General features: G+C 41.3%; 1 protein-coding gene across 4 annotated transcripts in view; it reads right to left on the reverse strand.

The window, feature by feature from the left end:
• Window positions 1–12,447, reverse strand: part of LOC133560799 (NACHT and WD repeat domain-containing protein 2) — an 80,245-nt gene that overhangs the window by 45,497 nt on the left and 22,301 nt on the right. For all 4 annotated transcript variants that reach the window (XM_061913733.1, XM_061913736.1, XM_061913734.1 and 1 more), the window contains exon 3: window positions 5,629–5,717. In XM_061913733.1, the coding sequence (XP_061769717.1) occupies window positions 5,629–5,717 (89 nt within the window). The remainder of the gene's footprint in view (window positions 1–5,628; window positions 5,718–12,447) is intronic.

Raw genomic sequence — 12,447 nt, forward strand, 5'->3', positions numbered from 1 at the left:
TCACTGTAGACACTTTTCACCTTTGATCACTAAAGACACTTTAACTGCTGCTGGGACCCAAGGTCACCTCCATATTTATACTGTTGACTGTCAATCAGAATGTGCAATAATGTTACGTTACTTACTGTGCCTTGTATATAATTTTTATTTTTAGCTAAGTACAATGCGACTTGTTGAAGGGTGGACTAGCAAAGTAAGGTTTTCATTGTACGGCAAACTGTCTGTTTAACTGTGCATATGACAATAAACAATCTTGAATCTTGAAACGAACAAATGCCCTGAGCATTCAGTGGAACACAGGTGAGCAACATCAGACGTGCACACTGTAGCCACACCGGCATCACACCTGTCCCAAACCTGACATGACCATTTAAATATTTTATTATAATAATAAAATGACAGCAGTCATCTTCATGAGATTATTTTGGCCAAAAGTTTGGACACACCTTTTCCTCATTCAATGCGTTTTCTTTATTTTCATGACTATTTACATTGGAGATTGTCACTGAAGGCATCAAAACTATGAATGGAAAGATGTGGAGTTATGTACTTAACAAAAAAAGGTGAAATAACTAAAACCATGTTTTATATTCTAGTTTCTTCAAAATAGCCATCATTTGCTCGGATTACTTTTTCGCACACTCTTGGCATTCTCTCGATGAGAGGTAGTCACCTGAAATGGTTTTCACTTCACAAGTGTCCTTGTAGCTCATCGGGAGAATGCTAAGAGTGTGCAAAGCAGTCATCAGAGCAAAGGGTGGCTATTTTGAAGAAACTAGAATATAAACATGTCAGTTATTTCACCTTTTTTGTGTCAAGTACATAACTCCACGTGTTCCTTCATAGTTGTGATGCCTTCAGTGACAAATCTACAATGTAAAGAGTCATGAAAACACAGAAAACACATTGAATGAGAAGGTGTCCAAACTTTTGGCCTGTACTGTATATATTTCAGGTGACTACCTCTAGAAGCTCATCGAGAGAATGCCAAGAGTGTGCGAAAAAGTAATCAAAGCAAAGGGAGGCTATTTTGAAGAAACTAGAATATAAAACATGTTTTCAGCTATTTCACCTTTTTTTGTTAAGTTCATAACTCCACATATGTTCATTCATAGTTTTGTTGTCTTCAGTGACAATCTACAATATAAATAGTCACGAAAACAAAGAAAACACATTGAATGAGAAGGTGTGTCCAAACTTTTGGCCTGTACTAAAACTTTAAAAAAAAACAATGAAAAAACAACAACAAAAAATATTTTTTCATCTGAAATCAGAATCAGAAATACTTTATTAATCCCAGAGGGGAAATTAAAGTTTTCATGTACCATGTGCTCGTATTGTTAGTCTGGCTGGGGGTCCTACCTTGAAAATAAATGTTACCCCATTCAGAGATCACATTTAGTTCCTGTTACTTTCTGTATGTAAAATACATCTTTCTTTTAGCATTTAGGGAATCTAGTGACAGCATTTTATGAATAATATCATTAGATTAACATTCTTAATAAATGACAATAAAATAAGCACACATCTGATTGAGGAGTCATAGTGTTACAACCTGGCATTTACACATTGTGTGGTGTTGGAGTTCTCCCACTTTTTGTGTGGCCATAAACGCAGCACTGGCACAGGGGGTAAGTGAGTGTGTTGTGCAGGTGAGAGAGAGCAAGCGGCTTCTGTTGATGACGGATGACGAAGAGTTGGTTTTAGCCTGGTTAATATGGCAGAAAATGACCAATTTTTCTCGATAGAAGTTTTTTTTTTTACTATTGTTTTTGGTGTGGTCACAAACAGTTTTTCTCAAAAAGTGATTGATGGAATTTCTGTCCTTAAAGCGTCAAGACAGACGATAGTTGAACAGTGGTGACAAACATTATTGTATCCATTAGGGCCAGTCTTGCTGTCACCTGTCATTCACAGAATTGCATTGCAAAATCCATCCATCCATCCATTTCCTACCGCTTGTCCCGTTCAGGGTCGCAAGGGGTCGCTAGAGCCTATGTCAGGTGACACAATAAATTGCAATGTGTTTATTTAGTTCAGCGTTCCGATGGGATTTTTGATTACCTGCAAGGCATAAATCTGCTGTGCGCAGAGGAAGCATGAGCAGGCACGCACCTTAAAGGGAACATTGGCTACAACCAATCTAATGTAAACCCAAAATTAGTGAAGTTGGCACATTATTTAAATCTTAAATCAAAACAGAATACAATGATTTTCTAATCCTTTTCAACCTATATTCAATTGAATAGACAGCGAAGACAAGATACTTAACGTTCCAACTGGAAAACATTATATTTGCAAATGTTAACTCATTTGGAATTTGATGCCTGCAACATGTATAAAAAAAGCTGACACAGGTGGCAAAAAAGACTGTGAAAGTTGAGAAATGTTCATCAAACTGTTATTTGAAACATCCCACAGGTGAGCAGGCTAATTGGGAACAGGTGCGTGCCATGATTGGGTATAAAAGCAGCTTCCATGTAATGCTGAGTCATTCACAAACAAGGATGGGGGGAGGTTCACCACTTTGTGAACAAATGCCTATGACCTTCGATCCCTCAGGGGGTACTGCATCAAAAAGTGACATCAGTGTGTAAAGAATATTACTACATCTGTAAGTGCAAGTTAAAACCCTACTATACAAAGCAAAAGCCATTTATCAACAACACCCAGAAACGCCATGGCTTCGCTGGGCCCGAGCTCTTCTGAGCCATCCAAGCAATGTCCTTTACATAGACGCCCCTGCTTATTTCAGTAAGACAATGCCAAGACACATTTAGCACGTAGTAAATGAGTGCAGGTACTAGACTGGTCTGCCTGTACTACAGACCTGTCTCCCATTGAAAATGTGTGACCCCTTATGAAGCCTAAAATACGACAATGGAGACCCCGGACTGTTGAACAACTTAAGCTGTACAACTGAAGCAAGAATGGAAAACAATTCCACCTGAAAAGCTTAAACAGTTGGTGTCCTCAGTTCCCAAACGTTTACTGAATGTTGTCAAAAGGAAAGGCCATGTAACACAGTGATAAAAATGCCCGTGTGCCAACTTTTTTGCAATGTATTGCTGCCATTTAATCCCAAATTAATGATTATTTGCAAAAAAAAAAATATGTTTCTCAGTTCGAACATTAAATATCTTGTCTTTGCAGTCTATTCAATTGAATATAAGTTGACCATCATTATCGAGCCTTATTAGGGCAGATTGATAACAAAAATAATAATCTCATAATGGATACATTCTAACTAAATTAATAAGAAATAATTATGATATGTGTTTTTCTTAATTAAACCCTCAAAAAAATTAAAGTGCAAATGAAAATACAGCATCATCACTTTAGTTATAATTTTTGCGCTCAAGTACCTATCTGACATTAGCTCTGGACTTTTTCTGTTTGTTATTTTCATTACCGCCACAAGTGGTGGAAAAGTGCATTACAACTGAGTACTTCTGCGGCTCATGCCAACCACAGCTGAGAAACATATATTTTTTGGCAGCCCTTTGGGACACATGTGTCAAACCCAAGGCTTGGGGCCGGATCTGGCTTGCGACATCATTTTATCTGGCCCGCAAACACCTAGAAATGATATGTGTCAATAAAGTACTTAATATTTTCTCACTAATTATAATGGATTTTTTTCATTTTGACAGAAAAAATATATCCACCGCTTGAAATTGCAAACCTTTTAAATTTTAGTAGTATCCATTTTTGCAACAAATGTTACAGTATATGTTTCCAAACATTTTTTGTCAAAATTAAAATAAATACTTAAATATCTGCTTGACTTACGATTGCCCTTCAAATTAATAAAAATTACAATAATACGGTGTTCTTTACAGTATATTGAAAATCAAATTAAAAAAACTAAAACATTTTTGTGTTAAAATTCTGTTGACTGAGCTGCCATATTTTTATTGTAAAATTTTGTTTAGAACGGTGTATTACTGTAAATGCAAAAACGATACATTTTTACAGTAAAAAAAACCTGTCAGCTAAGTTGCCAGAATAAAAAAATAAATTGTACTGTTTTTCCATTAACAATATAATATTGTAAAAAACAATGTTAATTTAACACAAAAATTCTAGCAAATAAGTTGGCACCTTTTTCCGTAAACATACGCCCCCCTCCCACTCCCCGTCCCCCAAAAAACAGTGGTACTGTTTTTCCATTTACCATAAAATGTTAAAAATGAAAAAAAAAAAAAAAAAAACCCGCTGTATTCTTTAGCTAAATTTTGTAAATGTAAAGTTTTTACTGTAAAATCGACAGTCTACTTTAAACAATTTACATAATTAATAATGAAATCCAGAGGCAAATTCAGACATTATTCGTTGTTACAAGTGGCCCTCTGATGGAAACCATAACTGCGACGTGGCCCTCAATGAAAACCACTTTGACATCCCTGATCTAGGAGGAGCTCTTGGTACGACAATAGTACGGTTAAGAAACATTAACATTACTACATAACACAGGCGACATAGCAAATTAGTGTAATATCTCACAATATATCTTATTAATATATATACCGTATTTTTCGGAGTATAAGTCGCTGCGGAGTATAAGTCACACCTGCCAAAAATGCATAATAAAGAAGGAAAAAAACACATATAAGTCGCACTGGAGTATAACTCGCATTTTTGGGGGAAATCTATTTGATAAAACCCAACACCAAGAATGGACATTTGAAAGGCAATTTAAAATAAATAAAGAATAGTGAACAAAAGGCTGAATAAGTGTATGTTATATGACGCATAAATAACCAACTGAGAAGGTGCCTGGTGTGTTAACGTAACATATTATGGTAAGAGTCATTCAAATAACTATAACATATAGAACATGCTATACGTTTACCAAACAATCTGTCACTCCTAATTGCTAAATCCGATGAAATCTTATACGTCGAGTCTCTTACTTGAATGAGCTAAATAATATTATTGGATATTTTACGATAATGGGTTAATAATTTCACAAATAAGTCGCTCCTGAGTATAAGTTGCACCCCCGACCAAACTATGAAAAAAACTGCGACTTATAGTCCGAAGAATATGGCAACGGCCAATAAACGAGCAATAGTCTAAAAAGAGTCCCTGGGACACACTTTAGACGCCACTCACATATACTGTACCTTCCTAGCTAAGACTAGATCCAGACATTCCTTGATGAAATAATAATGATGGGAACAAGTGCTCGCTGCCGTGCTGACTAACACATCACGACAAATCCCTCCTCGCTCTTCCAAGAGCGATATCTTAAGCCTAATCACCGCCTGGCTGGAGGGCTCTCCTGGATTTGTCAAACAAACGTCTGAGAGCAATTTTACTTTGCACGTCGATGTTGATTTGCAATGCAAATGCTGCAACAAGCGGGAGAAAAGAGCACGTGTGGCTGTTGGGCAAAGGCAACAAAGGGAAAAGCCCTTGCGTCATTCCGCCTTATCTGCTGCTAGATTCGTGCGAGCCTTTGCCGATGGCCGCCTTATCTCTGCTGGCCTTCTGCATGCTTAAAGCGACGGGGTACCAATGCGGGGTCCTCAAGGTGCGTCACCAACAAAACAAACAGGCTTCTAAAAATGTTATAAAAGACCCGAGAAGGAATGGTCTACATTCGCAGCAACTGTAACTTACCTGGAATTCAATGCCGTAGTTTTCCCTGCAGAAGTCCCGTAGTTTGGGGTAGACATGCTCCTTCAGCGCATTCCTCTCTGCCTCTGTATCTGGAAATCGAGGGGATTTGATTAGCACTCTTACATGCATGTGTGCAACGTGTGTGGTTATCTGCAGTTGATGTGTATTTCTGGTCTTGTCATCCTCGTGCGTACAGAAGGGTGACATGCTTTACTGAACTAAAAGTTGGTTTATTACAAGCGAGTGTCACTATACAGGACTGCAGTTCCTGGAGGAGGTCTGGTCAAGAAAATGAGACACTCCTAACTTGGAGGAGCCGAACCACAGTCTTATATTCCTTTTTTCTCTGTCTGGGTGCGTTTTAATTCAGGAGAGGACAACCTGATATACGGAGATGTTCATGTGTAAGTGACCGGAAAACAACCTCTGTGTGTTGTAACTTAAATGTTGACGTGAAGATAGACATGGTGTCTCTCCTCCAGGATAAAGCTATCACTGTTGCATTCCGAAGTCTGGATGTATTGCCTCTTCTTGTGAGAGAGTTAAACCATAATTTATTATGGGCTCAACCATTATTTACTTAAACCTGGTGGTTCGCTTTTTCCAAGGTGAATATAACCATTCACCATATGTAAAACATAATGAGTTAATTATTTCATTTTACAATAATTAAGATTGTAAGAGTGCACTCAAGGTTGGTATGGTGCAGTCCTATATTACGCGATCAACAGGTTGTTGTTTTTAAACAATCACCAATCTATCGCATATTTAAAAACTTATACAGAAATTCTTTATGAAAATCCCCATCTGCAAAAACAATTTGGTGCATGCCATCCAGTGTCATGATGAATGCACTGATTCATATATTGGGGATCAACAAAACAACCACTAAGCCGACGCATGGCACAGCATAGACGGGCTAACTCTTTAGGGCAAGACTCAGCTGTCTACCAGCACCTCAGGTAGAACCAGCACTCCTTTGAGAACACAAATGTACAGATTCTGGACAGAGAGGATGGCTGGTACAAAAGAGGAGTGAGGGAAGCCATCTATGTTGATAAACCATCCCTGAACAGATGAGATGGTCTGTGACACCACCTGTCTCCCACATACAACACTGTCCTTTCAACCATTCCTAAAAGACTCTGCAATTTAGCCTCCAACACATGACAGGAGTTAGAAACATTCTGGTCACATATCCACAGCGATCGTTCTGCCAAACAGTACCTCAATGCTAACCAGGAGATATTACACTTCAACGACTGTCGTTGGCTTTGATTATTAGGTTTGCTAGTTTGCATCAAAACAGTTGTTTTTCTTACTATGATAGGGGGAAACCACCCTTTCCCAGGAACACCTTCCTGGTTTTTGGAGTATAAATATTTGGGGTTTTGGCTAAGTCTATGAGCACGAACTGATGAAGCCTACTTGAATGAGCGGCAAAATGTCTTCCAAGACAAACCAAACAGTCCAGTTGCCCTCGATTGAATACCCTGAGATGACAATGACCGGGATGAATAAGGCCATTCATAGACATGCTTTAAAAAGAAGAAAAAAACAACCTAAATAAAAATAACAAAATAGAGACTTAGTGGTGTCCAAACCTACTGGTGTTTGCCCCATTCTACAACGTGGGAGCACAATTCACCATTTACGTTCGTCCAACAAGCACGTTTAGGCAGTCAAGATATGCGCAAAACTTTTTCGAAAAAAAAGGTCCAAAAAAATAAGGATTTCTATGTAATATGATCTCAGGAATAACGTTATAAGTGCACATCATAATCAGATTATTTTAGTTTTGACTTTCCACATGGTACACATTGAGTGAAGGACAGGAAGTAACTCATTTTACAAATACAGTGCAGCTCATACTTTCAAGAGAAGTCAGATATCTTCCATCGTTAAGATTCACTGTTTGTGAACAACGGGCCGTCCCGGGGAATTGCGTACGAGGACAGTGAAAAGTGGAGAGAGAATTGTGCTGCACCTCAGCCAAAAAGGAAGTAGAATTTACTAAAAGGCAGGGAATTTCTGGGCATTTCTTGATATTATACGATACACGTCCCACGATAATGACAATATATTGATATGCAGATATTTGTTATGCTCGCCCCTGACAGTTTGGTTGTGTTTTAGTTTTCCCTCTGTGTGTGTGTAGTATTTCCTGTCTTTAGTTCCTGTCAGCACTCTTATTTTGGTTCAGTTTCCTGTTTGTTTCCCTGAGTGCTGTGTCCCCTCAGCTGCGGCTGATCAGCACCTGGTCACGCCTGGTGTCAATCAGCCCGCCCCTATTTAGACCTGTTTTCTCCTCCAGTCAGTGCTCGATTAGTGTCGTGTCGTGTCATGTCAATGTCATTTCTACTTGTCGTTCCTACTGGTCATGTCATTGCAGCGTAGCGGTAAGCTATATTCGGTAGCTGTTTGTAGCTTACTGTCTTTTGTTCCCTGCTTCCAGTTTGTTTGTTCATAGCCAAGTTTGTTATCTGCCTCGTACGCACCTTTTGTTAGTACCCTTTTGTTTGTTCTTGTTCAAGTATTTTAAATAAATCATGTTTTCCCGCACAATGCCTGCCACCTTCTCTGCATCTTGGGGTTCGTCAAAAACTCACTCTGACGGAATAATCCAGCCAAATTCGAACCCCGCAGAGATTTCCATGGCGGAAAGGCTTAACAAAGCGCTAGAATTTATGGCTAATCTGAAAAAAAGTTTGGCCGCTTTTCAAGCCCTCTCCCACCCACCCTGTTGTCTGTGGGCCTATCTGGGGACGTCTGGGATCCGTCCCTTGAGGGGGGGGCTAGGAGTAGCTGTGCTAATCAGCTACTCCTCACACAAGTGGGTCTGCAACAGACGCCGCCACCATCATCTCCGGTGGGTCTGCAACAGACAGCGCCATCATCTCTGGTGGGCCGGCAGACGCCAACATCATCTCCGGTGGGCCGGCAGACGCCACCATCACCTACGGTGGGTCTGCAACCTACGGGGCCATTACCTCTGGTGGGTCTGCAACCTACGGCTGCATCATCTCCGGTGGTTCAGCAGGCGTCACCACGCACTCCGGTGGGCCAGCAGCAGGGGGCACCACCATCTTCTCCGTTGGGCCAGCAACAGGGGGCGCCACTATCTTCTCCGGTATGCCAGCTGCAGGGGGCATCACCATCTTCTCCGGTGGGCCAACAGCAGGGGGCGCCACCATCGTCTCCGGTGGGCCAGCTTCAGGGGGCGCCATCATCTTCTCCGGTGGGCCAGCAGCAGGGGTCGCCACCACCATCCTCTCCAGTGGGCCAGCAGGGCTCATCACCACCATTTTCTCTGGTGGACCAGCAGGGGTCACCACCACCATCCTTTTCGGTGGGCCAGCAGACGCCACCATGCACTCCGGTGGGCCAGCAGACGCCACCACGCACTCCGGTGGGCCAGCAGACGCCACCACGCACTAAGGTGGGCCATCAAACGCCACCACGCACTCCGGTGGGCCAGGAGCAGGGGGCGTCACCATCGTCTCCGGTGGGCCAGCAGCAGGGGGCGCCATCTTCTCCGTTGGGCCAGCAGCAGGGGGCGCCACCACCATCCTCTCCGGTGGACCAGCAGGGGTCGCCACCACCATCCTCTCCGGTGGACCAGCAGGGGTCGCTACCACCATCCTCTCTAGTGGGCCAGCAGGGGTCGCCATCACCATCCTCTCCGGTGGGCCAGCAGGGGTCGCCAGCACCATCCTCTCCGGTGGGCCAGCAGGGCTCACCACCACCATTTTGTCTGGTGGACCAGCAGGGGTCACCACCATCCTGTCCGATGGGCCAGCAAAGGGCACCACAATCCTCTAGTCGGCCACAGATGTGGTCGTTTCTAGGGTGACCGCATCGCCAATTGTGGCGGCGTTCAACTCGCCGTCGCCACCTGACTCTTGCCCGCAGGTTGAGGGGACATTGGCCTGGTGGCCCACATCCTTGTCCTCCCTCCACCTTCCCGTGACTTTGGACTGTTTTTTTTTTGTTTTTTTTGGCAGGGGGAGGGTTCGGTTTTCTAAAGCGTCTGGTATCCGTTATGGGGAGGGATGCTATTGTCAGGCTTTCCCCTGACAGTTTGGTTGTGTTTTAGTTTTTCCTCTGTGTTTGTGTAGTATTTCCTGTCTTTAGTTCCTGTCAGCACTCTTATTTTGGTTCAGTTTCCTGTTTGTCTCCCTGAGTGCTGTGTCCCCACGGGTGCGGCTGATTGTCACCTGGCCACACCTGGTGTCAATCAGTCCGCTCCTATTTAGACCTGTTTTCTCCTCCAGTCAATGCTAGATTATTGTCGTGTTGTGTCCTGTGGTGCCGTGTCAATGTCATTTCTACTTGTCGTTCCTACTGGTCGTGTCATTGCAGCGTAGCGGTAAGCTATATTCGGTAGCTGTTTGTAGCTTACTGTTTTCTGTTCCCTGCTTCCAGTTTTTTTGTTCATAGCCAATTTTGTTATCCGCCTCGTGCGCGCCTTTTGTTAGTACCCTTTTGTTTGTTATTGTTCTAGTATTTTAATTAAATCATGTTTTCCCGCACAATGCCTGCCACCTTCTCTGCATCTTGGGGTTCGTCACCAACAAACTTTGACAACATTGCTACTAGCGATACATGGCTCTAGATCAGTGGACCCCAACCGGGCCACACAGAAAGATAAATTAATATATAAACTACCACATTTTCTCCAACTTAACTTTCAACTTTCCCACTAAACACACCAATAATTTATATTACAACTCCTTTGTTATAGTACATGGGACAATGCACATTAATGGACATATAAAATGTTAATATGCCAGATTGTAGCCAAAGGCTGTTTTTGTCTGCCACAGATAGAAAGCCGATTTGTGAAAATAATGCAAACATTAAACCAATCCCTGGTGGAAAAAAAGTTGGGGAACCCTGCTCTAGATAACCTGCGATCTATCTGTGTTTAAAGGGGTGAAAGAAGAACAAACAACTTTAAAGTCAGCCGCTTTGTCCCATCAACCAAAGTGAGTCCGCATTCTATATTAAACAATGTCATGCATCTTTCAATGTAACTTCATCGTTCGTGTCCGCCATATTATCGCCGATGCATTGTTTTACTCCTTTGCGACATCGGTCTACTCCTTAGCCACTGGAGCAAGAAGTAAAACAGTAACTCGACTCACCAAGGTGTACCAATGAAAAAAGTTTACAGCGCCAAGAAGAGTTAATGCGACCAGAGCGCATTACTAATTGTGTGAATGCTCCAAAGCAATCACACATATGGTTTTTGTGTCCCAAGGCTGAATATCGTTTAATATTTTAAATTAATGTTGAAATTAATTAGATAGATAGTTATTAATTGTACAAAACCCAAAACCAATGAAGTTGGCACTTTGTGTAATTCGTAAATAAAAACAAAATACAATTATTTACAAATCCTTTTCAACTTATATTCAATTGAATAGACTGCAAAGACAAGATACTTAATGTTCGAACTGAGAAACTTAATTTTTGTTTGCAAATAATCATTAACTTAGAATTTAATGGCAGCAACACATTGCAAAAAAGTTGGCACAGGGGCATTTTTACCACTGTGTTACGTGGTATTTCCTTTTAACAACACTCAGTAAACGGTTGGGAACTGAGGAGACCAATTTTTTTAAGCTTTTCAGGTGGAAGTATTTCCCATTCTTGCTTGATGTACAGCTTAAGTTGTTCATCAGACTGCGGTCTTCATTGTGATATTTTAGGCTTCACATTGCACCACACATTTTCAATGGGAGACAGGTCTGGACTACAGGCACGCCAGTCTAGAACCCGCACTCTTTTACTATAAAGCCAAGCTGTTGTAACACGTGGCTTGGTATTGTCTTGCTGAAATAAGCAGGGGCGTCCATGGTAACATTGCTTGGATGTCAACCTATGTTGCTCCAAAACCTGTTTGACCACAGAGCACTTTTCCACTTTGCATCAGTCCATCTTAAATGAGCTTGGGCCCAAAGTTGTTGATAAATGGCTTTGGCTTTGCATAGTAGAGTTTTAATTTGAACTTACAGATGTATCGACAAACTGTAGTTACTGACAGTAGTTTTCTGTGTTCCTGAGCCCATGTGGTGATATCCTTTACACACCGATGTTGCTTTTTGATGCAGTACCACCTGAGGGATCGAAGGTCTGTAATATCATTACTCACATGCAGTGATTCCTCCAGATTCTTTGAACCTTTTGATGATATTACGGACCACAGATGGTGAAATCCCTAAATACCTTGAAACAGCTCATTGAGAAATGTTGTTCTTAAACTATTTGACAATTTACTCACGCATTTGTTCACATAGTGGTAACCCTCGCCACATCCTTGTTTGTGAATGACCGAGCATTTCATGGAAGCTGCTTTTATAGTCAACCGTGGCACCCACCTGTACCCAATTACCTGTGAGATGTTCCAAACAAGTGTTTGATGAACATTCCTCAACGTTCTCAGTCTTTTTTGCCACTTGTGCCAGCTTTTTTGAAACATGTTGCAGGCAAACAATTCCAAATTAACTATTATTTGCAAAAAATAAAGTTTTCCAGTTCGAACGTTAAATATCTTGTCTTTGCATTCTATTCAATTGAATATGAGTTGAAAAGGATTTGCAAATCATTGTATTCTGTTTTTATTTACCATTTACACGACGTGCCAACTTCACTGATTTTGGGTTTTGTCCATTATCGCTCTTTTTTTGTGAATGCGACTGATAGAAGAATTGTCAACCAGCAGTTTGCAGTTTTTGTGTTTCATATGGAAAAAAAAGCTGTTTGGTCAAAAGCTAAGCAGTTTTCTGTGTGAACTGAACAATAAAAAAAACAGAA

Source organism: Nerophis ophidion, linkage group LG10 (genome assembly GCF_033978795.1).
Source record: "Nerophis ophidion isolate RoL-2023_Sa linkage group LG10, RoL_Noph_v1.0, whole genome shotgun sequence".
In the NCBI taxonomy this organism is placed as follows: domain Eukaryota; kingdom Metazoa; phylum Chordata; class Actinopteri; order Syngnathiformes; family Syngnathidae; genus Nerophis; species Nerophis ophidion.